Here is a 27880-nt window from a genome sequence, read left to right as displayed (position 1 = left end):
CCAGGTAGCTGACTACTTTTTTAGTTATTGTAGACCTATAGGAAGAAAGCCTACCTGTTTCCTGCCTAGAGTTCGCGTCCGTTTTTTAATTATTAACAATTTAGTGCAAAAATCGCGATTTTTTCGATTTTTTGCACCCCATTCAGAAGCTAAATAGTTGACATAAAATTACGAAATTTAATTTTTTAGAACATTGAAAAACCTTCAAAATGCCGATTTTTGAAAGTTAATTTGTTGCTACGCAAACTGCAAAATAACTGAAAATCGTTATTTGTTAATAACTTTTACTAAAACTTCTTTAGAACATTAGTATTTTACCCAAAGTTGTGCATTGGGCTACTTAACAAACCCTCAAAATTTGAGACCGATCCATTAATTAGTTTAACAGTTATTCTATTTGTTTATCCCAGAGATCTTTATTTTGCAATAACATAAGACAGAAACTAATGAAGATAGGGCAATTCTGAGTATGCCAAATGAAAGTAGAAGAGTGATAGTACCAAAATGTACTAACAAAAGATAAAAAATTATCTAATATAGTCAAAAATCCTAATGCCAAATTTTTGAAATTTTGTAGTTTATAATAGAATAGAATAGAAATATGCTTTATTGTCACTGAAAATTTTTACAATTTTATGGACAAAGCTTACATACAGTCAAAAGAAAAATAATATCAACAAGAAATAACAAATAACAACTACAATTCAATAAAATTAGATAAATCGTCAATATACAGTAAATAAGATATAAAACCAAAGACAAAAACAATTAATTGCAAAATTTATATACATTGCAAATTGAAAGTTGAACATACTTACAACAACTAAAATACAACATTAGGAATTGACAGTTTAAGCTACTGCGTATGAAACCCAATTTTCTTAGTTATTCATTAAGAAATTCTTCTATTGAATAATATGGTCTTTCAGATAGATAGGCTTTTGTCAGTTTACGGAATTTTGGGAAAGATGTTGCAGATTTAAGTTGTAAAGGCAGATGGTTGTAAAGTTTTTTTGCGAAATATAATATAGATTTCTTTACTAACTCAGTGCATGGGATCGGTATAATATAAACATTTAGAATATCTTTAAAAATATTGTCCGTAGAAAAAATCCTTTTACATATTAAAAAAGCTGGTATTTTACACGAATTTTTAAAAATGTGTTTCAACTGGTGACTAGTCGTGGTAAGTGAAGGGGGAGCTGGGAGCCGACAAATGCATGAGTTCAAAAACTAAAAAAGGCAAAGTAAAACTACTATCATTTTCTATATCTCGGGATCTACTGAATATATTTTGGTCGTTCTTTTTTTAATTTGTATGTAATTTTACTGTACATTACAAATATGCAATTTGTCTAGACATTTAATAATTAATAAACATTATAATTTTTTTAACAATTTTTGAAAAAATAATTTTTTCCCAAAAACCCATGATTTTAATCATACTATCATTAATCATAGAAAAAGTTAAGGTATACTTTAATAAATAAATATCTTCAATAAATAATTATCTAATAAAAATAATTTATTTATTAAAGTGTACTTTAACTTTTTCTATGATCATTACTGATACTATGATTAAAAAAAATGGATTTTTGTAAAAAAAATATCTTTTCAAGAATTGTTTAAACAAATTAGACTGTTTATTAATTAATAAATTTATAAGCAAATTGCAGATTTGTAATTTACGTAGAAATTACATACAAATTAAAAAAGAAAGATCAAAATCCATTGAGTTGATCCGGAGATACAGAAAATTGTATTAGTTTGAAATTGCTTTTTCGGTATTTTATCTCTGTGGATTTGTAGGTTCCCCCTATAGTAATCGTTTGAACTACATTTTTGAAAAATCGTGGAGGGTGCTGTGAAGGTTCAATGTTTGTGCAAATTTTTTAAGAAAAAATACAAATTCCATTTTGGCATTAATGAGATTCCTTAATTATTATAAACAAATTAGCTGTGAATTAAAAAAAAACACATGGCTAACTTTGTTCCAACTGAACCCAGGCTAAATTTTTTTATTTGAAAATTCGTGTTAAAATATTAGCTTTTAGAATATATAAAAAGATTATTTCTACGGACAACATTTTTAAAGTTTATAAACTACAAAATTTCATAAATTTGGCATTCGGATTTTTGACTATATTAATTAATTTTTTTTATCTTTTTTTTAATACATTTTGATACTATCACTCTTCTATTTGCATTTGGCATACTCAGAATTGCCCCCTATCTTCATTATTTTCTGTCTTATGTTATTGCAAAATAAAGGTCTCTGTGATAAACAAATAGAATAACTCTTAAACTAATTAATGGATCGGTCTCAAATTTAAAGGGTTTGTTAAGTACCCCACCAATGCCCAACTTTGGGTAAAACACCAAAGTTCTAAGGTAGTTTTAGTAAAAGTTATTAACAAATAACGATTTTCACTTATTTTGCAGTTTGCGTAGCAACAAATTAACTTTTTAACTTTCAAAAATATTCAATGTTCTAAAAACTTAAATTTTGTAATTTAACGTCAACTATTTAGCTTTTGAATGGGGTGAAAAAAATCGAAAAAAGTGCGATTTTTGCACTAAATTGTTAATAATTAAAAAACGGACGCGAACTCTAGGCAGGAGCAGGTTTTCTTCCTATAGGTCTACAATAACTAAAGAAGTAGTTAGCCACCTGGATCTTTGAGTGTCCCAAGAAAATCCTTATTTCTCTGGACTAGCAGGCTTACAATACGGAAAAGCGACAACAGATGTAGGTACAAACTAATGAAAGAGATGGGCCTACGCAGTAAAATCGCCAGGATGGTAAAAATGACTATGGATAACACCACAAACGAAATCGCATAAATCAAATAATTTCGAAACAAAGGAAGGGTTAAAACAAGGAGATCCACAATCAACGACTCTTTTTAATGTAATACTGGAAGGAATAATTGGAAAAAGTAAAATAAACACACAGGAAACGATTTTTAAAAATGGCCATCAATGTATAGCATTCGCAGATGATCTAACACTATTAACGACAAGTAAGAAAGAGCTAAAAAAATTAATGAAAAATATAATAAAAGACGCAAAAATGTTTGGTCTTCTCATAAATAAGGAAAATACAAAATGCATGATAATGGGAGAAACAGATAAAGAAAAAGAAGACAATTTTACATTGGAGATAGAAGGAGAAAATTCATGCGCGTTTAAAAGAGTTTCAGAATTTACTTACCTGGGTGTAAAAGTAGATGAAAAGGGACATGGGGAAGGGGAGATAACAGCAATAATAGCAAAAGGAAACAAAAAGTATGGAGCATTGCTATCATTAATGATCATTAATGAAATCCAAATATGTGTCAAGAAAAACAAAAATAAGAATCTACAAAACAGTTATCAGACCTAAAGCTACATATGCATTGAAACATGGGTGCCTAAAAAATCAGAAATGGACCTTTTAGAAAGATGGGAGAGGAAAATACAAAGAGCAATATATGAAGGCGTGAAAATAGATGGTCAATGGAGAAGAAGAATTAATAAGGAACTTGAAGAACTATATAACGAACCAAAACTAACGACGGCAATCAAAGCACAGAGAATCTGATATTTAGGACACATTGAAAGAATGGGAAAGGAAAGAATAGGTAGACCAAGAAGGAGATGGAGCGTATATGAAGACATACAAAAAAGTAATATTGTGAACTGGAAAGAAAAATCTTTGGACAGAAAACAATGGAAGGAAGTGGTCAAGAAATGTAGGAAGGAAAGACTAAGGAATATTAATTGTTTTATATAAACAAATAATGTAATATTGTATATAGTATAGTAGTATAGGACAGGATATCGATATAGTAGTATGATATATATAATATGCAGGGTGTAACAAAAACACAGGTCATAAATTAAATCACATGTTCTAGGACCAAAAATAGCTCGATTGAACCTAACTTACCTTAGTACAGTAAAACCTCGATATAACGGACCTCTATTTAACGGACTTCTGATATAACGGACTTCGGATATAACGGACAAAAAATATTGTCAAAAGTAAAAAAAATTAAAAACGTCCTATTAATATTGTACATGCTTAACCTGTCACATACCAAGATACATTGAATACCAACGGGGTCCGTGTGGACCCCAAACGCTACACCTACCTACAAACTTTAATTGTATGTTTTTGCCAAAAAATACAACATTGCTTATTCAACTAATGGATCAGGGAACAATTTTGGAAACCAAACGAATATCTCGCAGAAAGTTTTTAGATGAAGTAATGGTTGTATTGCATGATGAAGATAATGCAGAAGATACAAAAGATCAGCGTACCTTGCAAAAGAAAAATTTGTTTGATGGCCAAGATGCAAATATACATAGGCGTAACCAGGATGATCCTAAGGGGGGGTTACAACTACCTGAAACGGTGGGTTACAACTACTGGAAGGTCTCTGAGGGCTATGGAGTTAAGCGTATAGAGCTCAAAGTACATCCCAATGGGGGTTTACAACCCCCAAAACCCCCCCTGGTTACGCCTATGCAAACATAGGTTTAGAAGGGTTGGAAATTTCTGATTTCTGTAGGACAATACATAATAACGCCGGAGAAGAAGTAGGTAGCTGAGAAAGATGTTTTACAATGGCTAGAAGTAGCTGAAGTTTACCCTGGGCATAATATCATGACTGAAAGTGAAATAGCCGATGAAGTTATTAAACCTAAAAAATGTGGGTGGTTGTGAAGATAGCAACGAAGACAAAACAACATTGCCAAAAACTAAGTTTTCAGAGATAAGATCGCATCTCTACGATCTAACAACATTTTGATTATTCGTAAGATAACGAAGTTCACTGTATTATACGCAATTTCGTAATTTTAGAGATTTGATGATAAAAGAATAAGGAAACTTCAAAAATGCAAACAAAGCTTGATTAGCTTTTCAAAGCAGGCCTGCTTTGAATCTGGATTACCGAAAGCAATGTCCGACGAATTTTGTTTTGCATATTTTCAAAATCAAGTTTTTTGATTTATTTTAAACCTATTTTTATATAACGGACTTTCGACTTTAACGGACACCCCGTTCCCCCAATTAATCCGTTATATCGAGGTTTTACTGTACAAAAATGTGCACATAAAAAAGTTATAGCCCCTTGAAGTTACAAAATAAAAATCGATTTTTTTTAATATATTGAAAACTATTAGAGATTTTTTATTGAAAATGGACATGTGGCATTCTTGTGACAGGAACATCTTTAAAAAGAATTAAAGTGAAATTTCTGCACCCCGGGGGTTTGGTTCCCTTACCCCCCCCCCTCCCAAATATTTGTGAACGTTCCAAATAAATTAATATTGTGGTACCATTAGTTAAACAAATTTTTTTTTAACTTTTTTGTCTCTTTGTAATTTTTAGATAAGGCAGTTTTTTATCGAGATATTTTGAACATTTGTAAAATCCAACACAAATTTTTACATGGTAATAAATTTAGTCCATGTGGTGAGACCGCTCCCGTCTGGAAAAATTTCTAATTCGGTTTCTTTGTGGATTCCTATTAAAAAATGTCCCCTTTAAACAAATCTGAAGGGTGCCGGGCGGAATTTTTGGGCAGAAATTGTTTAAACAATTTTTTTAAACAAATACAGAAAATCACTTTTTTTCCTCCGGAACATATATTTTTAAGTTTTGTGTGTCATTCTAAACAAGAAACGTATCTTGTAAATTTTCTCAAAAATTGACAGTTTTCGAGTTATAGGCGATTTAAAATCTCAAAAATGCGAAAATACGAATTTTCGAGGCCTAAAAACTCATATTTAAATTAGTATTTTTGAGGTTGCCAAAATACTTAAATTGAAGTTTAAACATTCAGCTTCAAGATTCTGAAGAGTGATTGCGCCTAACCTTAATTTAAACTGTTGTTTTTTAATTGTTAAATATGCATGTCCATCCGACTTTTTTGTCGGTGCGGCACGCTCTATTTCAAAAATCTCCAATTTTCCTCCGAAAAATATTTTTTCTAGATTCTTTGGGACATTCTAAATAAAATAAGTTTCTTGACATTTTTCTCAAAAGTTAACAGTTTTAAAGTTATAAGCGATTTAAAATCCAAAAATTCGTTTGTTCGGCGTTTTTTGGACTTTAAATCGCTTATAACTTTAAAACTATTAACTTTTGAGAAAAATGTCAAGAAACTTATTTTATTTAGAATATCCCAAAGAATCTAGAAAAAATATTTTTCGGAGGAAACTAGAAGATTTTTGAACTAGAGCTCGCCGCACCGGCAAAAAATCGGATAAACACGCATATTTAACAATTAAAAAACAACGGTATAAATTAAGGTTAGACACAATCACTCTTCAGAATCTTGAAGCTGAATGTTTATTAAGTATTTGGCAACCTCAAAAATACTAATTTAAATATGAGTTTTTAAGCCTCAAAAATGCGTATTCGCATTTTTCAGATTTTAAATCGCCTATAACTCGAAAACTATCAAGAAAAATTACAAGATACCTTTCTTGTTTAAAATGACCCAAATAACCTAAAAATATATGTTCCAGAGCAAACAAACGTGAAAAAAAAATTGTTGTAAACAATTTCTGCCCAAAAATTCCGCCCGGCATCCTCCATGTTTGTTTAAAGGGGACATTTTCAAATAGGAATCCACAAAGAAACCGAATCAGAAATTTTTTCAGACGGGAGCGGTCTCACCACATGGACTATAAGTAAGATTATAGAGACCTGGTAATAATATGAAAATTTATTATTAAGTTACATTTTTAGGTATATTTTGAAACATATTAATATCTTTAAAAAATTGTTTATCGAAAAAATACTAAGACCCAAAAAAGTTTTAAAAACATTGTGTTTAACTAATGGCACCACAATAATAATTTAATTGGAACGTGCACAAACATTTGGGGCGTTTAAGGGACCAAAACCCCCATACAATTTTTATGTAAACATATTAAAAAAGAAGCCCCGTCTCCACAAAAACTGGCTTATCTAAAAAATACTAAAAGGAAAAAAGTTTTAAAAATATTGCATGCGGTACTAATGGTACCGCAGTAATAATTTAATTAGAACGTACGCAAAAGTTTGGGGGGGTTTAAGGGAACAAAACCCCCATAATTTTTTTATGGGGTGTACAAATTTCACTGTTATTTTTTTGAGACGTCCCTACTATAAGAACAACACATCATGTCCATTTTCGATAACAAATCTCTAATAGTTTTCGATATAATGTATTGGAAAAAAGCGATTTTCATTTTGTAACCTCAAAGGACTAACTTTTTTATGTGCACATTTGTACTAAGGTAAGTTAGGTTCAGTCGAACTACTTTTGGTCCCAGAATATGTGATTTAATTTATGACCTGTATTTTGTTACACCCTGTATATACAGGGTGTCCCGAAAAGATTGGTCATAAATTATACCACACATTCTGGAGTCAAAAAGAGTTCGATTGAACCTAACTTACCTTAGTACAAATGTGCTCATAAAAAAAGTTACAGCCCTTTGAATTTACAAAATGAAAATCTATTTTTTTCAATATATCAAAAACTATTAAAGATTTTTTATTGAAAATAGGCATGTATCATTCTTATCGCAACAACATCTTAAAACAAAATTATAGTGAGATTTGTCCACACCATAAAAATTTTATGGGGGTTTTGTTCCCTTATATCCCCCCAAACTTTTGTCTACGTTAAAATTAATTCATTATTGTGGTACCATTATTTAAACACAATATTTTTAAAACTTTTTTCCTCTTAGTATTTTTTCGATAAGAGAGTTGTTATCGAGATGCGGCTTCTTTTTTAATATATTTACATAAAAATTGTATGGGGGTTTTGCTCCTTTAAACCCCCCAAATGTTTGTGTACGTTCCAATTAAACTATTGTTGTGCTACCATTAGTTAAACACAGTATTTTTAAAACTTTTTTGCCTCTTAGGTTTTTTTTTGATGTCAGCTTTTATCGAGATGTGGCTTCTTTTTCAAAATATACCTAAAAATGTAAATGATAAATAAATTTTCAGATTATCAATAGGTCTCTATAATCGTACTTCACCATTATACAAATATGTGGTGAATTCGACAAATATTCAAAATATCTCGATAAACACTGGCTGATCAAAAAAGTACTGAGAGGCAAAAAAGTTTTAGAAACATTGTGTTTAACTAACGGTGTCACAATAATAATTTAATTGGAACGTACACAAAAGTTTGGGGGGGTTTAAGGGAACAAAACCCCCATAAAATTTTTATGGGGCGATCAAATTTCACTTCAATTTTTTTTAAGGTGCTGGTGCTATAAGAATGCCACATGTCCATTTTCAATAAAAAATCTCTAAGAGTTCTCGATGTATGAAAAAAAATCGATTTTCATTTTGTAACTTCAAAGGGCTGTAACTTTTTTTGTGTGCACTATTGTATATAGGTAAGTGAGGTTGAATCAACCTATTTTTGACCCTAGAATTTGTGGTATAATTTATGACCAATCTTTTCGGGACACCCTGTATAACATATTATGTAATAGCAATTGTAAAGAAAAATTCAATCTTTCAGCCCTAGGCTTTCATGGCCTGTTGAGCTTAACAACTAAATAAATAAAAAGATGCAAACAAGTTTGCCACTCCTACCCCCGGACTTCCTCCTAACGATTTATCAAGAATCTGTATGCCATAGAAAAAAATGTTTCAAACAAGCAATGTAGCTGTAGCTGAGCAATAATTTTGAACAAAAATGTTTATTAGTACTTTCTGTGTAGAATGAACCGTTATCTCAGAAACAACGTTTGAAGTGATCAGTTACGCGCGAAATCAAATTTTTAAACAAAATTTCTATCAACTCAACGGAGTGTCCTATGGACAAAAATCAAGATACCCTTTTAAGGTGAATAGTGCAGCTTTCGTATGCAAATTCGGTTCAATAAATTTTGCAAAATAAATTTTGCAATCCAGTTTTCGTAAAAAAATTCATTTTTTCAAAATGTTACAGGACTGAAAATAAAGCAGATAGCAAGTTAAAAATTTTTTTGCTTATAGAAGTCTACTGTACCTTTCATTTGGAATTTTGCAAAATTAAAATCGATTAACACCACGGCGTCAGGAATTTTTTTAATAAACATTAATTATTGGTGCTACGCGCAGGACAGCGGATAGTTTGCTCTGATTGGGCATTCCAATGACCTTTGATAATGATTGATACATTTTAATTTTTATTAAATTTCGATATAAATAAATAAATTTGTTTATTGCAAAATAAAAACACATACTCTATCGTTTGAAATAGCAAACTCCTCTATACTTTTATTAGCAAAAACTTTCTTTGTTCATATATTTTAACTTAAAAAATAAAAGTTTATTATTTTTAAACATATGCAATTGTTTAAACAATATTTCACAAACAATAATAAAATTAGTTTAATTTTTGTGGAATTAAAATATTAAAATACAACAAAATATAGAGTAAGACAATAATATATTAGATAAAGATTGGAAGAAATTTTGGTGGAAATCAACTTGTGTGAATCAAACACCGCTGTCCTGCGCGTAGCACCAAAAACTATTGTTTATTTAAAAAATTTCCTAACACCGTGGTAATTAATCGATTTTAATTTTGCAAATTGCAAATGAAAGGTACAGTACACTTCTATAAGCAAAAAAAATTTTAACTTGCTATCTGCTTTATTTTTAGTTCTGTAACATTTTGAAAAAACGAATTTTTTTTGCGAAAGCTGGATTGCAAAATTTACTTTACAAAATCTATTAAACCGATCTTAATGAAATTTACAGCATTGTTTTATTGTATCATAAAGTTTTTCTGGGTGAAATATGAAGGTCCTATGTATAGCATAAATGGTTGAAAAACGTAAAATGCGAATACTTGTTTTTGTATGTTTTTTTCGCAATTATTGCTATTTTTCAACTAGGGTGACTATTTTTTAAATATGTAACTAATTCTATATTGTAGGAAATTTAATTATGCAACTTTTATGTCACTACAACTTTTCTCGGAAATGAATACTTTTAAAGTTATAATCAAAAAACGAAGAAAAAAATCGAATTTTTCCTTAATTTTTTGACATTTTGATTATTTAAACAATGTTCCGGACTTTTTTGAGAGGGAGGATAACTCAAATATTATTATTTGATTTATGTTCAAGCAATTTCTGCAAAAAAATTTGAGTCACCTCTCAACGTCCATCTCAAAACAGATGCGCCCTGGACTACCAAGCATCAAAATTAATGCACCACCTTAAAAATGGGACATTTCTTATGTCGCGTATTTCCCAAACCTGTTGTCCGATTTGAGTGATTTTTTTAGTATATTATAGCTTTATTCTTCAGGAATATCGACGTAATAATATTATTGTTAAGCAGGTATGTGTCATTGTATACCGGATGTAACAATGATAGTGTGTTTTTTCCTCAAAATTTGGAACACCCTGTGGAATATTTTAGCGTATATAAAATATTGAAATTAAAACTTAACTGTAGCCTTAGGCTTTTTTAACATTTTGCCTTTTGATTCATTCGCTTACGTTGGACAATAAAAAAGTTAGGTACTTTAACAACTAGCAATGTTATTCATCAATACAGGGTTTCTAAATAAGTGCGACAAATTTTAAGGGGTAATTCTGCATAAAAAAACAATTACCATTTGCTATATAAACATAATGTCCGCAAATGCTTTGTTTCCAAGATACAGGATGTTGAATTTTTCTTACAAACTGACGATTTATTTATTGCTCTAAAACTGGTTGAGATCTGCAAATGAAATTTGCTAGGTTTTAAGAGGTAGTTATTGCGCATTTTTTAACATACAATTAAGAATTTTATATTTACCATTGGAGTGCATACGGGTGTAATCATTTTAGATATATCCCGTATGCACGCCAATGGTGAATATAAAATTCTTAATTGTATGTCAAAAAATGAGCAATAACTACCCCTTAAAACCTACTAAATTTCATTTGCATATCTCAACCGGTTTTAGAGCAATAAATAAATCGTCAGTTTGTAAGAAAAAATTCAACATCCCGTATGTCGGAAACGAAGCATTTGTGGACATATGTTTATATAAAGCAAACGGTCATTATTTTTTCATGTTTACTCTTTTTTACTTTACACCTTTAAATTTGTCGCACTTATTTAGAAACCCCCTGTATGTATTAATGAATAACATGGCTATTTGTTGAAGTACCTAACTTTTTTATTATCCCACATATGCGAATGAATCAAAAAGCAAAATGTTAAGAAAGCCTAAGGCTACAGTTGAGTTTTAATTTCAATACTTTATAAATGCTAGAATATTCCACAGGTTGTTCCAAACTTTGAAGAAAAAACACACTATCATTGTTACACCCGGTATACAATGACACTTATCTGTTTAACAACAATATTATTACATCGAAATTCTTGAAGAACAAAGCTATAATATACAAAAAAAAATAACTAAAATCGGACAACAGGTTTAGGAAATACGAGACATCAAAAATGTCCCATTTTTAAGGTGGTGCGTTTATTTTGATGCTTAGTGTATGACAATATCATAGAAAACAAATGTACGGAGAAACATATATTAAATATTAAATACAAATGTTGTGATATGAAACCATAGAAAGGATTGAAAAATACAAATCTCTGGGAACCTGGATTTCAGAAAATCATGATCAAACAACAGAAATAAGAGCCTGGATAGAAATAACAAGAAATACGTTTGTTTATAAAAACGAAGACAATCCTCTACAATAAGGACCTTAGATTAGAACTGAGAGTAAGAGCTTTGATATGTTATGTGTTTTCGATACTACCATCTGGACTTTAACTCTGAAGCAACACCTACAGCCATTTGAAATGTGGTGTTACAGAAGGATTGTGCAATTGAACAATGTGTTTTGGGAAAGACCAAATGGGAGGTCTGTAGAACGGTCTAGAAACAGCTGGAGGTGGAAAGATGTAGTCAGAGAGGATGTGGAGAAAATGAGAAATAGTGGACAGGACCGACAAACATGGAAGTCAATAGTGAACGCGGCAAAGACTCACGAAGAGTTGTAACTCCGTTGATGATGATGTTACAGAAGGATGTTTGGAATAGCATGGACACAGAAGAAAACGAACACGAAAGTATTACGAGAGATCTGCTGTTCTCAAATAAAACGCGGTATGTGCAGCCAACTTAAAACCGAGAAATCGGCTCTCAAAGTTTTTTCTCAGGACTCTATACATATATGTTTTGACAACTTTTTAACGCAAAACATGTTCTAATGATAATTGAACATTATTTAAAAATATATTCTTAAAAAAATCATGTTTTTATCAAAGCTGTAAATAAAAAGTCATATACTGCGTTTTAATAATTGAGCAGCGGACATGTTACTGGATCAAAAATAGTGCCGTATGTGTACTTTATTTACAAATAGGATTTTTTACAACTTTACAAGGAAGAATAGTTACCAAAAAAGAGAAAGAAATAGCTTATAATTGTTTATTATATACGCAAAATACCTACATGTCATAAATGTTCAAAATAAGAGGTCGCAACACGAGTCTATAAAACGCGGTAAATGCGCTGTGCTCAATTAAAACGCGACAAGTACATGATACTCGCTAGCACATACCGCTTTTTAGTTGAGTACTCTGTAGATACCGCATTTTAATTGCGCAGCTATTAAAATTTAACACATACGGCATATTCCAATGTGTTTATTTTGGTAGTAAATAAAATGATACGGCTTTCAGACATTGCAGAAGCATAAATAAGGTCACAAGGAAACCACATAATATAGCAAAAACTCGATTTTCAATTCTTTTTGCAGATACTGCGTTTTAATTGAGGACGGCAGAGATGGGCAAAGAAAAAGAAATACTACACACAATAAAAATAAGAAAGTTAGAATTCCTGGACACGTAATGGGATGGCGATATGAAATGCTAAGATTGATATTACAGGGGAAAATAAGATGAGGAACGAGAAGGTCGTGGTTAAAAAAATTAAGGGACTGGTTTCAGCAGTGGTAGATAGAATAAATATTATAGTGATGATGATATCCAATCTCAGATTGAGAGACGGTACTTAAAGAAGAAGGGGAAGAAACAACGGATTTTTTGAGATTGTATGAGATGACTTTGACTATGATGATTTTTTATGGGACCAAAAAACACAAAGATGTGAGAACTATAGATATCTCGGAGACATGAAAAGTAAAGGAAGAAATAGATTAAACAGAGTTTATGGTGGCACAAAGATATAGGCAAATGAACATAAAAATACAATACAATAATTGAATCAGCCATTTTGAAAAGGAGTCATCTCCACTTTTTAAACGCTTTTATTTAGTTCAATAGTTTGCGTCAGATCTTTAGACGTTAATATGACTGCCTATTCTCCAATGCAAATGAATGAAAATTTGCAGACATATTCATTCGCGGGAACAATACACGAATAGTAAATATTTTTTTTTATGTTTAATTGTTTATGTAAATAAAAAAAAAAAACGATTTTAATGTAAAATGCTTAAATTCTCTTGTTTTTTACAATGTAAAAACTTGAAACTTTTACGGATTGTAGCTAATGATATGAATTATACATAATTTCACTTTTTACGTTAATTGTTTACGTTATGCTTCATAAATAAATAATAAAGTTTCAAATTTTTTGCCGATTCCGACTACTCTTCATGTTAGTATATCATATGTGTTATATATATTTTTTAATAAACATGACGATATATTTTAATGTTTGAAAAGTGTAAGACTAAAAAGTAAAAAATAAAAAAATAATAAAATTTTTTTTTAAGAAACGCTTTTATTTAGTTACGAGTGACTAACATTAAAAATATTATAAAAAAATCAACTAAAACGCAAAAAATAAAAAAAAATTGAAAAAAACACATTCGTTAAAGAAAAGCGTGGGGCGAAAACCGTTTATTCGATCAAGACGCGCCACGCTGTTCTTTGACGAATTTGTTAGATTTTTTCAATTTTTTTTATTTTTTGCGTTTTAGTTGATTTTTTTATAACATTTTTAATGTTAGCCACTCGTAACTAAATAAAAGCGTTTCAAAAAAAAATTTTAATATTTTTTTATTTAAATTTTACAGGAGGGGTCAAAAACTTTTTATCTCTAAGACTATTACGAAAATAATTGTTTTAAGTATTTTTTGGGTTTAATATTCACTATACAAGCTGATTAATAATTTAACAAGCTGAAAATGCGAGCATTACCATAACGAAAACTTTGTTAATTTGCGTATTTTAATTCATAATATGGAAAATTGCTATTATAAAAAGTTGTTTAGAATTAAAAATTATGTTTTAATGTGCAATTATATCATTCTAATTTAAATGTTGTACTATTTTGTACTAATTTGTACTATGTTGTACTAACTATAAAGGTACTTTACTCTTGATCGAAATTCATATTTTTTATATACCTCGTATAAAATTAATAAAATTTGATATATGATGTTTGCATCATAAATCTTAGACCGTGAAGAGCTTTTTATGAAGAATAACTTTTCTTCGTCAAATTAAAACTAAAAGAGTCATAAATGAAAATGTTGTTGGTATCCATAATTTGAGAAAAATTTTCAAATATTTTGTTCCATTAGGATGCACATATCAGACCATAATTTTTTATTCCAAACAACATTTCATATGGTCGGTTCGCTAAACTCAGACACAACTGGCTAGTGATTTTAGTCAGTAATTTTGCCAATTTGGCAAAAAAAAATAATTACTAAATAGTTAATAATTACTAAATAATTAGTAATTTTGCCAATTTTGGCAAAATTGGCAAAAAACTAAAAAATTACCTACTAAAATCACTAGCCAGTTGTGTCTGAGTTTGGCGAACCGACTATAATAACAATTTTCATTTCATAATAAATGGAACAGTCCATTTATCATTAAAGGTGAGGCCGTATACACGTATAAACCTTTTTAAAGTTTTTAATAAATTATTGCTTTCAAAATATACTCAAATTGTATTTTTGAACATCTTATTTATTTTATATTATAATAAATAAATTCACTATTAAATGTCATTGATATTTTATTAATACTTCATTTAACATTTAGTTTGACATTCACGAAGTGTCATACTCAAATGTAAATAACCTATGCTTTGCTTGACAAATTCAGATTACAAAAACTAGCCTACTTACTAGCAACTATTTCAGCTGACGGTTAGTGTGTCGGCAGAAAATAAAATGATGGTGACTTTGAGGTCGATTATCTCGAAGAAGGTTAGATATATCGAAATGCCGTTTTCAGATTTGGATTCAGAAAACTACATAAGAAACCATCGATAAATCTGCTCTAAGTATTGCAGGAGCGGCAACGCAATAACACACAGACTTTGCGAATTTATAAACGAAAAGTTTTCGTTGAAAATATTTTTTTAGGTTTGAAAAGACCTAGAAACCGCAATTTTTTTAAAAAGAGATGACCCGTTTTCAAAATAAACAGGTATGAAAAGAAAAAAATAGTCAGTATAATGTATAATTTGAATATTGTTTATTACACACATTAAACGGCTAAATACAAGCTGATGAATATTTTAAAAATGTTTTTAAATTTTAAAAGATCCAGAAACCTCAATTTTTTTAAATAGAGATGACCTGTTTTTAAAATGAACAGGATGATGTTCATTTTGAAAACGGGTCATCTCAAATGGGTATCTCTAGGAGATGACCCCTTTTCAAACTGAACTGGTTTGCGGGGTATGCTGTGCTTATGGTAATAACATTGAAAGTTGACCCGTTTTCATGTGGAATAGTGTGTATTAAATATACATTCAACGAAAAGTGGAAATGTCAAAAAAGTGATGACCCCTTTTCAAAATGACAGATTCAATTGTAAAAAGTCATTCTGGAGACGGACATAGGGCGAATATCATGTACAAATGACGAGGATGTCCAGAAAAGTAGGAATAAAAAACAATTAATAAGGATGTGGAAAAAACATGTACATTGTTATGGACACGTGCCGTGAATGAAAAAACGGGGCTACGAAAGCAGCTGAAATAATTGGAATCTCCCAGTAATCTTAACATCAGAAAAAAAAAAGAAAAATAATAAGCAGGATAACTTGCATCAAGAAATGTGTTCAGATAGGGTAAGATAAAGAACATTATTAGAAGTATGAGATAACTGACGTAATGTTTAAGACGTAACTGTATTAAATCAATTTTCAACCGGAAGTGACTATAGAATGGTTAGACCGAAGATAGTCTAAAAATCTAAACGTAATGAAGAAACGAAGAAATATGGACTAAAAATATATAAAACGTACGGAGTAGAATCATTGACCCTTACCAAAAAAGTAATCAATAAAATAAAGTGGCACAGAGAGCACTGGAGTGGTCAATGTTTAATACAGTAGGAAAAATGAAAGAATACCCATGAACGAACATATATAAAACACGCTGTATTTTCCTGTCACCGTGTCACACAAAAAATTGGCCAGTGCAAGTACATGTAATAATTATTATTACATGTACTTGCGCTGGGCAATTTTCTTTGTGACACGGTGACAGGAAAATACAGCGTGTTTTATATGTTCGTTCATGGGTATTCTTTCATTTTTCCGACTGTATATCCCTCGAAGAGTTTCAAATAAAATGGTTAGGAGAAAAACTAGGGACACAGTTAAAAGAATTACAACGCTGAAATGGAATTGGGCGGGACGTGTTGCCAGATTCAAAAATAGACCAAGAAAATTTTGGAATGGAGACCTAGACACGATGCTTATGGTAATCGAGGACGTCCACAAGGTGGTCAGACGACATCAAACGCATCCAGCACAACTGGATTCAGAATCAAAATCGGAAGCAAAAGAATTATTTACGGTAGGCCTATGTCAGCAGTGGACTCAACGGTTGATGATGATGAGATGGCCAATAGCTGTAGTCAGAAAGAAGCTAGAGAGCTTCAAAACGACATACAACTTAACAAAACATGGAACTAACGTTTAATAATTTTATTAATTCTGTTAAAATTATTGATATCAATTTAAACTGTGAACCTCAAGTTATTTCCTTTTTATTTACTGCAAAGAGATATAAAAGTGACCATATCTATCTATAGTATAGCATGGTATAGTATTTTCCTGTTTTTATTTATATAAAGTTATGACAAAATTACCTCATACGGTTCTTTTTATTATTATATAGCAAACCAAAATCAAAATGTCGCCACATCCTGAATGATAACTGATAACTCTTTTATACATATATGTATGTACTTACATATAGGACCCAAGAAGATTTATCTCAACAAAAAATAAACTAAAAGGTCAGCCTTTATTTTGCGCGGAAGTTATTTTGATAAAAACTGTTTACAATCTAGCTGCTCCAAAATTAGAACAAAACAAAGATTGTTTAACTTGACCAATTTTTGCACTGGTAATCTTAAATCGGTTATTTTATTATGAAATCTGCTAATATGAATGTCCTTGGCACATAAAACTTTTGCATCACCACGGTCTGTTTATTCCAGGAAATAGATAAGCATATAATACAGGCTTTGCAACAATGTGTAATTCTAACGATTTTTTCCAACTGTTTTTCGAATTTTTTACTTAGAATTTGAAAAAAGTGAATTTTTACTTATAATTTAAAATTTTAAAAGTGAACATCATGTGGGTTACAGAATTTTAAGAAAAGTAGGCATTTCAGAAGGAGCATTCGCCGACGATGTCGTCATATTGACCGAACATGAAAAACAACTGCAAAGAAATAACAGATGTTTGGTAACGAATGGGCCATATAGACCAGGGCTCATCTGTAAAAATATTAGCACATTTGGACGTTGAGCGGTGACTCAAATTTTTTTGCAGAAATTGTTTAAAAATAAATCAAATAATAATATTTGAGTTATCCTCCCTCTCAAAAAGGTCCGGAACATTGTTTAAATAATCAAAATGTCAAAAAATGAAGGAAAAATTCGATTTTTTTCTTCGTTTTTTGATTATAACTTATAAAGTATTCATTTCCGAGAAAAGTTGTACTGACATAAAAGTTGCGAAATTAAATTTCCTATAATATAGAATTGGTTAAGAATTTAAAAAATAGTCACCCTTGTTGCAAAATAGCAATAATTGCGAAAAAAACATACAAAAACAAGTATTCGCATTTTACGTTTTTCAACCATTTATGCTACACTTGGACCTTCATATTTCACCCAGAAAAACTTTATGATACAGTAAAATAATACTGTAAATTTCATTAAGATCGGTTCAATAGATTTTGCAATCCAGCTTTCGCAAAAAAATTCATTTTTTCAAAATGTTACAGGACTGAAAATAAAGCAGATAGCAAGTTGCATTTTTTGCGTATAGAAGTGTACTGTACCTTTCATTTGCAATTTTGCAAAATTAAAATCGATTAACTACCACGGCGTCAGGAATTTTTTTAAATAAACATTCATTATTGGTGCTACGCGCAGGACAGCGGATAGTTTGCTCTTATTGGGCATTCCAATGACCTTTGATAATGATTGGATACATTTTAATTTTTATTACATTTCGGTATAAATAAATAAATTTGTTTATTGCAAAATAAAAACACATACTCTATCCTTTGAAATAACACTTTTATTAGCAAAAACGTTATTGTTTATATATTTTAACTTAGAGAATAAAAGTTTATTATTTTTAAACATATGCAATTGTTTAAATAATATTTCACAAACAATAATAAAATTAGTTTGATTTTTGTGGAACTAAAATATTAAAATACAACAAAATATAGAGTAAGAAAATAATATATTAAATAAAGATTAGAAGAAATTTTGGTGGGAATCAACCTGTGTGAATCGAACACCGCTGTCCTGCGCGTAGCACCAAAAATTAATGTTTATTTAAAAAATTTCCTGACGCCGTGGTAATTAATCGATTTTAATTTTGCAAATTGCAAATGAAAGGTACAGTACACTTCTATAAGTAAAAAAATTTCAACTTGCTATCTGCTTTATTTTCAGTCCTGTAACATTTTGAAAAAATGAATTTTTTTTTGCGAAAGCTGGATTGCAAAATTTATTTGGCAAAATCTATTGAACCGATCTTAATAAAATTTATAGTATTGTTTTACTGTATCATAAAGTTTTTCTGGGTGAAATATGAAGGTCCTAAGTATAGCATAAATGGTTGAAAAACGTAAAATGCGAATACTTGTTTTTGTATTGTTTTTTCGCAATTATTGCTATTATGCAACAAGGGTGACTATTTTTAAAAATTTTTACCAATTCTATATTGCATGAAATTTAATTACGCAGCTTTTATGTCAGTAAAACTTTTCTCGGAAATGAATACTTTTACAGTTATAATCAAAAAACGAAAAAAAATCGAATTTTTCCTTAATTTTTTGACATTTTGATTATTTAAACAATGTTCCGGACCTTTTTGAGTGGGAGGATAACCTGAATATTATTATTTGATTTATTTTCAAGCAATTTCTGCAAAAAAATTTGAGTCACCTCTCAACGTCCATCTCAAAACAGATGCGCCCTGGACTAATAGTTTAACCGTTGATTGATAAATATACAGGTTTAACCTTGGATTCTTGAGGATAAAATAGGTCGATTTAAGGTCGCCTCATATTATAATGCACGTCGCGTTTTCGGCACGTAGCGTTTCGTTTGCGAAAAATATAATTTAATGGTTTTTAAATTGAACCATTCATATTGTGCGTATAAGACACGTAACGTAGCGTATAAGACACGTTACGTCTGCGTTCGGTTCATTCGAAAACAATATTTTTCGGATGTTGACAGCTACGGGTCGTTTTCCCCTCGTTGTTTATTTAAGTATTTCTTTGAATTTGATACAGAGTATTTAGACCGGTCAGTATCGTCGCCCTCGCTAGCGAAATTATTCCTATTCGATTTTTTGCACAAATTTACTCAAAGAGAGGTTCTTATAACATATCCACAGGGTGCCAGACGGTGCCGTGGTCGAAAAATTGTTTAAACAATCTTTTTTAAACAAATTCACAAAAATATTTTTTCATTCGAGCAATATTTTTTTTAGATAATTTGGGTAATTCTGAGCAAAAAAGGTTTCTTGTCATTTTTCTCTAAAATTGCGAAAATGGCTATTTTCAAGGCTTAATAACTCGATTAAAAATTATTACTATGAATTTCAATAAGTGACCAAATTAAGTTTCAAACAACTTCTTCAAGGTCCTGAAGAGATTTTTGTCATTATTTTATTACAAAGCTGTTATTTTTAACTATTAACAATTACCGCTATAGTCCAACTGTATCGTCGCCCTCGTTAGCGAAATTAGATTTTTTTGCACAAACTTACTCAAAAAGAGGTCCTTATAACACATCAACAGGGTTCCGGGCGGTGCCGTGGTCTAAAAATTGTTTAAACAATTTTTGTTAAACAAATTCACAAAAATAATTTTTTATTAATAATTTAATTAAACCCAAATTAATTATAATTTGAGTTATTCTGGGCAAAAAAGGTCTCTTGTGATTTTTCTCTAAAATTGATTGTTGTCGAGTTATATGGCCATTTCCGCACTTTTGCAAGATACGTTTTTTGCTAAGAATAACCCAAATTATCTAAAAAAAAAATCGTTCGTAATGAAAAAATTATTTTTGTAAATTTGTTTAATAAGAATTGTTAAAACAATTTTTTGACAAGGGCACCGCCCGGCACCCTGTGGATGTGTTTGTTATAAGGACTCTTTTTGAGTAAGTTTGTGCAAAAAAATCTAACCGAAATAGTTTCGCTAACGGGGGCGACGATACAGTTTAACTATAGCGCTAATTGTTAATAACTAAAAATAACAGCTTTGTAGTAAAATAATGACAAAAATCTCTTTGGGACCTTGAAGAAGGGGTTTGAAACTTGATTTGGTCACTTATTGAAATTCATAATACTTTTAATCGAGTTATTAAGCCTTGAAAATGGCCTTTTTGCATTTTTCAAATTTTTAATCGCATGTAACTCGACAACAATCAATTGTAGAGAAAAATGACAAGAGACCTTTTTTGCCCAGAATGACCCAGTTTATCTAAAAAAATATTGCTCGAAATGAAAAAAATATTTTTGTGAATTTGTTTAAAAAAAATGTTTAAACAATTTTTCGACCACGGTACCGCCCGGCACCCTGTGGATATGTTATAAGGACTTCTTTTTGAGTAAGTTTGTTTAAAAATATCGAATCGGAATAATTTCGCTAGCCGGGGCGACGATACTGCCCGGTCTAATTTAAAAAGTAGTTTTCGAGGCAATTTGTCATGTAAACATGTGTTGTGACAATAAACACATCTGCACCGCACCAAACTGAAACCAACGTAAACGTTCTATGTATGATAATGTGAATGGGCAGTCCGATTGCCGGTCTGCAAACGCTACGTGCCGAAAACGCGACGTGCATTATAATATGACGCGACCTTTAAGCTAACTCGGTGGTCGGCAAAGTGCGGCTCCGGAGCCGCCTGTGGCTCTTTGGCTCTGGAGCCGCCTGTGGCTCTTTGGCTCCCTAGGTGCGACTCTGGCACAAATATCCACGGAAAGCGCGGCTCTGGCACAAATATCCACGGAAGGCGCAACATTTTCATCTAAAAAATCTTGGTAGGAAAAACTTTACCTACATCTTATTCTGATAAATTAGCTTTTATCAAACTTGCAAACTTTAGCATTTGTCAAAAATCCTCTTAATGCTAGGATAACAGAGTTGAAATTTTCTCCTTTTGAAATTGGCATTAATAGCTTTGAAATACAATTTCTAGATTTTAAAACAAGGAGGTATGGCGCTCTAAATTCGAACGTCTGTTGAATTGTAAATATTGGAGAAGAAAAAAATGTTTACAACACAAATGGTCTGCTTTGAATCACCTGGAGAAGGAAGACATGATCATTTTCAATGCTTGGAATAGTATTCTTGATTCTTATGATGGGCTGAAAAAACTCACGTTTGCTGTTCTTTCTCTTTTCGGTTCTACATATCAACATTTAAAAAAATGGATTTTGCGCCAAAAATTTTGTAAAACATACAGTGTTGTAGTAAATAAAACCTTACAAAACGAAAGAAAATAGAATTTTTCACGATGATTAATTAAAAACGGAGATAACGCGAAAAAACGAAAAAACACGTTTTAATTTTTTGGGGCGCTATGGATGGGGCTAGAGGTTTAAACAATTTTTGGGTCGAATACTTTTTGATGTAGAATATGTGGTTTTTTTTATTTCTGGAATATCGCTGGAAGCATTTTTCACTATCTTAACCGGCTAGAGCCGTTAGTCTTTTAGTGTAATAAAAGTTTGCTGAAAGAGCAGATTTGGCTCCCAATTTTTTTTAAACTGTTGTAATCTTCATATTTGTCTCTTTGGCTAAAAAGTTTGCCGACCACTGAGCTAACTTTAGTACAAAAGTTGATAATAACCGAAATACAGGGTGTCAAAGTTAAACTTTTATTTTATTTATTCTTGAATATTTTCTGACAGTCATGGGATAACAACACGACATTTGGTAAGCGGGGTTTTTTTTGGAACGAGAAATCTAAATTCGCCACCAAAAATTCTGTATTGCCCAGAGGGCGCCACATACGTCTTTCACGCGCTCATTTAATACGTTCAATTATTTTTATTACCCACTCTACATAGTCTTTGAATCAAAACGTTTATTTCCTTATTATTTTTACTTAAAAAAGGTATTTATTCTACATTTTGCACAATATCATTGTAGTTACACCCGAAAAATAAACTTAAAACCATAATAATTTCCAAAAATGTATGATAAATTCCTTGAAATTGAATTTGCGATGCAATAACATAAATAATATGAGAACTTGCACAATTATTATGGTTTCAAGTTTATTTTTCGGGTGTAACTACAATAATATTATGCAAAAAATTATGTTGCATCGCATATTTAAAACGCGTTTAATTCGAAAACGGTTGAGTTTAGCGAGATAGATGTAATATATTTTTGTAAGTAAAAATATTAGAGAATTAAAGTTTTGATTCAAAAAGTATGTAGAGTGGGGGATAAAAAAATTAAACGTATTAAATGAGCGCTGAAGTACGTAGGTAGGTATGTGGCGCTCTCTGGATAGTACATAATTTTTGGTAGCGAATTTAGATTTCTCGTCCCAAAAAACCTCCGCTTACCAAATTTCGTGTTATAATCCCATGCCTGTCAGGAAATATTCAAGAATAAATAAAATAAAAGTTTAACTTGTGACACCATGTATTTCGGTTATTATCAACTTTCGTACTGAAGTAAGTTAGCTTAAATCGACCTATTTTAACCTCAGGAATATAAGGTTAAGCTATGGCCAGGGCCCCCGTAACCGAGCGTGCAACGCGTGCGACGCACGCGGGCGCAACCCCGAAAGGGCGCCAAACCGAAGGTTTGGTAAATGAGAAATATTTATTTTAAATCGTTTTTTTTATACAATCCTAATTTTAATTTTTTCATGGACTTATAGAAATCTCAAAAATCAAATATTGTGTTATTACTGAAAAACTAATTATATTATTTTATATTTGGTGTTAAGAGCACACAGTAGCGATCAACAGGTAGTAACAAACGCGGTCCAAGATTGCGAAAGTTCTGCGAACTTTCAAAAGTGAGGCAACAGTGCGTCGGTAATTCGACACTGACAGTGACGTTTATACTATCAAAAACAATAATTTTTATACACATAGGCGCGAAATGTTGCAAAGTCAGTGACGTTCGATTTCTTTTAAAAAAATCTATTTTTAGTAGTGCCAATGTGACACAAAATCTAGGCACGGGATAAAAAAATCTATTTAAAGAATGTGTATTTTTTTGTCTTTCTTAATGGCGGTACAGGCTCCTTTTTTCAATATTTTATTTAGTTATAGAGTAATTTCCACATACTAACATATTTCTGAAATTGGGCTCTATACCGCCATTCTTTATTATACATATTACGAATATGTGTGCCAAATATCTCAACAAAATATTCAAAATTAGAGCCGCAATCTTGGATGTTTGCTCTTAATAAACAATTACTACTATTATTGAATTTTTAAAACCAATATAATATCCTCTGTTTTTCTGTATTCAGTCTATCTGTTTTTCAGTATTAATGTTTTCTAAAGTAAAAAATAATATTTATGGTATGGTCGTATGGTGCACAGTTTCAAATATTATTCAATAATTATTATGAACTGTATCCCAGATTCAAGTCGTACGAAACAAATAAGCCTAATTTTGCGTTATGTTGTATTAAACGATAATCCTAAAAAAAGCCCAAATGCAAGAGAGTTTTTTAGTTTCGCGAATAATATTTGACACTAAAGGGAAGGGTTATTTAATTTTGTAGTTGAACTACCTATTAAAAAATTTAAATATAAAAGACACGTGAGGTCAATGGTATGATAACCATGCCAATATGCGTGTATGATAAGGGTAGGATAATCCTCGAGATTTTTTGTTCCACCTGCACATAGCTTAAATTTAGTAATGAATGATGCTCCTTAAGTGTCAAATAAAATAGTAAACTTGTTTAATATAGTAAAAGAACTTTACGTATTTCTCTCTTCCTCCACAAAAAGATGGGATATTATAAAACTACATGTTCCTGAGTTAAATCTAAAATCCCTATGTGGTACAAGAAGGTCGAGTAGGATAGAAGCTATAAAGCCATATAAATTTAATATAATAAAAATTTGTGAGAATCTTACGAATATAGCAGATAGCAGTAGAACCTTTAACATAGACATTAGACAGTACTAGAATAATTCATCAAATCCTAAGTTCGTTAAATAGTAGATTTGATATGATGTTTGGTTATGATGATTTATCAGATCTAGAAAAACACTCATTTAATTCAATTTAAATTTAAGCTATCGCTTTCTAGATTTAAAAGCTTAGGCCCAAAATTTCGGACCAATGTTTTTTAAATGTACTTATTTTTTCGAATACTGAGAAAACTATAATAAAGACTTTTGAAAAATTTAATTGCAGAATGAAAGATTGCATTATTGCCAAGGGCCGAAAGTCAATTAGAATAAAGAAAAAGTTTTTTTTTGAATAAAATATTTAAAATTAAAACTCATACTAAATTTTTCTCCATTTGTCACTCCTGTAACTTATTAAAATTAATATACGCCATTCCACGAACATACGCCTGTTTTGGATTACTTCGACAACGAATATTTTACTGTGCAAAATAAGAAGAACGAAAGTAAATAATTGCAAATTACATTGTTGTTTATTGGAATAATTATTAGCGCCATTTACTTTCGTACTTCTTATGTTGCACAGTAAAATATTCGTTGTCGAAGTAATCCAAAACAGGCGTATGTTCGTGGAATGACCCATATTATAGATGTTTTCAGGAACTTTCGGCCCTCGGCAATAATGTAATCTTTCATTCTGCGTTTACATTTTTCAAAAATACTTAGGTATATATTAGTCTTCTCAGGATTCGAAAAAAATGAATACATTTAAAAAGCATTGTATTTGTTTTTTGCCGTCATCAGCCAATTATTTAGAACAATAAAATTTGAGTTCTTGAAATTTCTGTTGTTTTATTACAAGTAAAAAATAAAAAATTATAGACTTGTTTCATAAGGGGATATAGTAGATTTAAAGGAGCTAAAATATATGCCGCACGCGGGCGCCTCTCAGCCTTGCGGGGGCCCTGGCTATGGCCCATTCGTTACCAAACACCCTGTATATCAATATGGAATGAAACACTAAAAAAATATGAAATGACAATTAATAAAAATAAAACGAAAGTTATGGTCATGGAGAAAATGAAAAAGCAAAGATAAACATAATAATAGAAGAAATAAATATTGAACAAGCACGAACCTTCCAATACTTAGGAGAAGAATTGAATACAACCGAAGACAGGAAACAGAAATTAATAATAGAATTCAAAAAACGATGAACCAACTACGCAATGAGCAATACATTCATAAATAAAAACGAAATAACAAGAAAAACAAAAATTAATGTGTACAAGTCAATATATTGGTCTGTATTAACCTTTGGTTGTGAGTCGTGGGTACTGACTACTGACAGAACGACAAAAAAAGTAGAATACAGGCAGTAGAAATGAAATACCTTAGACGAGTTCGAGGAATTACCAAAAAAAAAATAGACTACGGAACACTCAAATATGAGAAGATTTGGAAATAGAGTCAACCTTAGAATTATAGAAAGAAGGCAACTCAGTTGGTGGGGTCATCTTCAGAGAATGGATCATACAAAACCGGTGAAAGAAATTTGACAGGCAAAAACGCAAAGCAGAAAAGTAGACCACGACAACATGTAATACAGATATAACCCTAGGAAAATATTCGAAAAAATGGGAACAACATGGATAGAAGCAAGGAGGCTGGCCAGAAACAAGAACAAGAAGGAATGGAAGGAATCTCATTTACATAGGTAATATAGCAGTATGTTAATTAATTAAGATTAAGTTGCATATTAATATTAAGTTTGATATTAATATGAAGTTGTTTTTGTATGGTATTATGAATAATGTATTGTCGCCCTACACCACTGTGGTAACAGGGTTTTTTGAAAATATCTTATATAAATATTTATTAAATGAATTAGTTTTAGCACACTTTTTAATCAACCACTTCATTCAGTGGAATATTTGTTACATTCCTGTATAAAAATGGCACACAAAAATTTTGGAATACCTACTACTTAACTGTTTTTCGAATTTGCTACTAATTTATTAAATGAATTAGTTTTAGCACACTTTTTGATCAACCACTTCATTTGGTGGAAGATTCTTTACATCCCTGTATAAAAATGGCACACTACGATTTTGGACATAAGGCACTAAGGTAAAAAACGGCGCGAACAGATCATTTTTGTAATTTGGCGTTATTTTAATTATTCAACATTCAGCCATTTCCACCAGCTGAGTATCTCTCATGAGAACTGCACCTTGGTGGGAAATATATAACGGTCACATTCCAATGTTTTGGACCAGTATGACCTATTTGTAAAATACCAACAAGTAAAAAAGTAATTAATTAGAATGCATTATCATTATTTGTAGTAATACGTTTACCTAATTTTAAAAAAACTAAGTATGTATTTCATAATTTAGTAATAATGTATACAAACAAAGGGCCAACTGACATTAAAAGGTCAGTTTGGCATTGAGATGTCTGTTGATGTTATAAAGTCAAAGGAGAGAAAAAATTACCTATTATACGGACATGTTTGACAATCATCAATAGTAAAAGAGTCCCACATTTCAAATCTGTGTTTAAAAATAAGAATTTGATCAGATAACAACCTAAATAATAACTGAATCTCACTCCCAACTCACTAGTTACCACTTGTGAATCTAAACGATAACTGAAAATTAAGATGGCTATAAAACGTTCATTCTGCGCATCAAGGCAACGGAACTGTAAACTGGTCTGTCCCACACGTCGTTTTGATGGGAGTGGGGAGTGTACCCTTACCGGTTTTGAGGGCTGCCTCAGAGCCGTACTAAGAAAATATTATTGTCCTTCAATTTATTCTAAAATATATATTATAATACTTCGATATTATAATTTGATTTGAATCGATATTATAATATTTTTAATAAAAAATATATGTAAAACAGATTATAACTAAAGGCCTTAGAGGCTCATAGCTTAAAAAGTTTGTTCTTTCGTCGTTTTCACTTTTCTTTATTTACTCAGATCTTCTCTGGCTTGATATGTGATTTTTCCTCACTCCTTCCTATTATTTATTTTTCTTTTCTGGCCTTATAACCCCATTCTTTCCATATCTTTTTCTACCTCTTGCTTCCATTTATTTTTCGGTCTTACTTCTCTCTTTTTGAGGCTAGAGTGTAAGTTTGATACCCTTTTTGGAGTCCTCGTTCGGTCTCCTTTCTAGGTGACCTCGCCATCTAAGTCTCTGTGCCTTTATCACTCCTATTATATTAA

General features: G+C 30.9%; 1 protein-coding gene across 1 annotated transcript in view; it reads right to left on the bottom strand.

Moving 5' to 3' along the window:
• Positions 1-27342, bottom strand: part of LOC114330796 (M-phase inducer phosphatase-like) — an 82036-nt gene extending 54694 nt beyond the window's left edge. The window contains exon 1 of the mRNA XM_028280206.2: positions 27142-27342. Within this exon, the coding sequence (XP_028136007.2) occupies positions 27142-27191 (50 nt within the window). The 5' untranslated portion in view covers positions 27192-27342. The remainder of the gene's footprint in view (positions 1-27141) is intronic.
• Between the last annotated feature and the right edge of the window lie 538 nt (positions 27343-27880).

The sequence above is a fragment of the Diabrotica virgifera genome, chromosome 10 (assembly GCF_917563875.1).
Source record: "Diabrotica virgifera virgifera chromosome 10, PGI_DIABVI_V3a".
In the NCBI taxonomy this organism is placed as follows: Eukaryota; Metazoa; Arthropoda; class Insecta; order Coleoptera; family Chrysomelidae; genus Diabrotica; species Diabrotica virgifera.
Note: the sequence above shows the minus strand (reverse complement) of the source record. Positions and strands in the feature narration are given on the sequence as shown.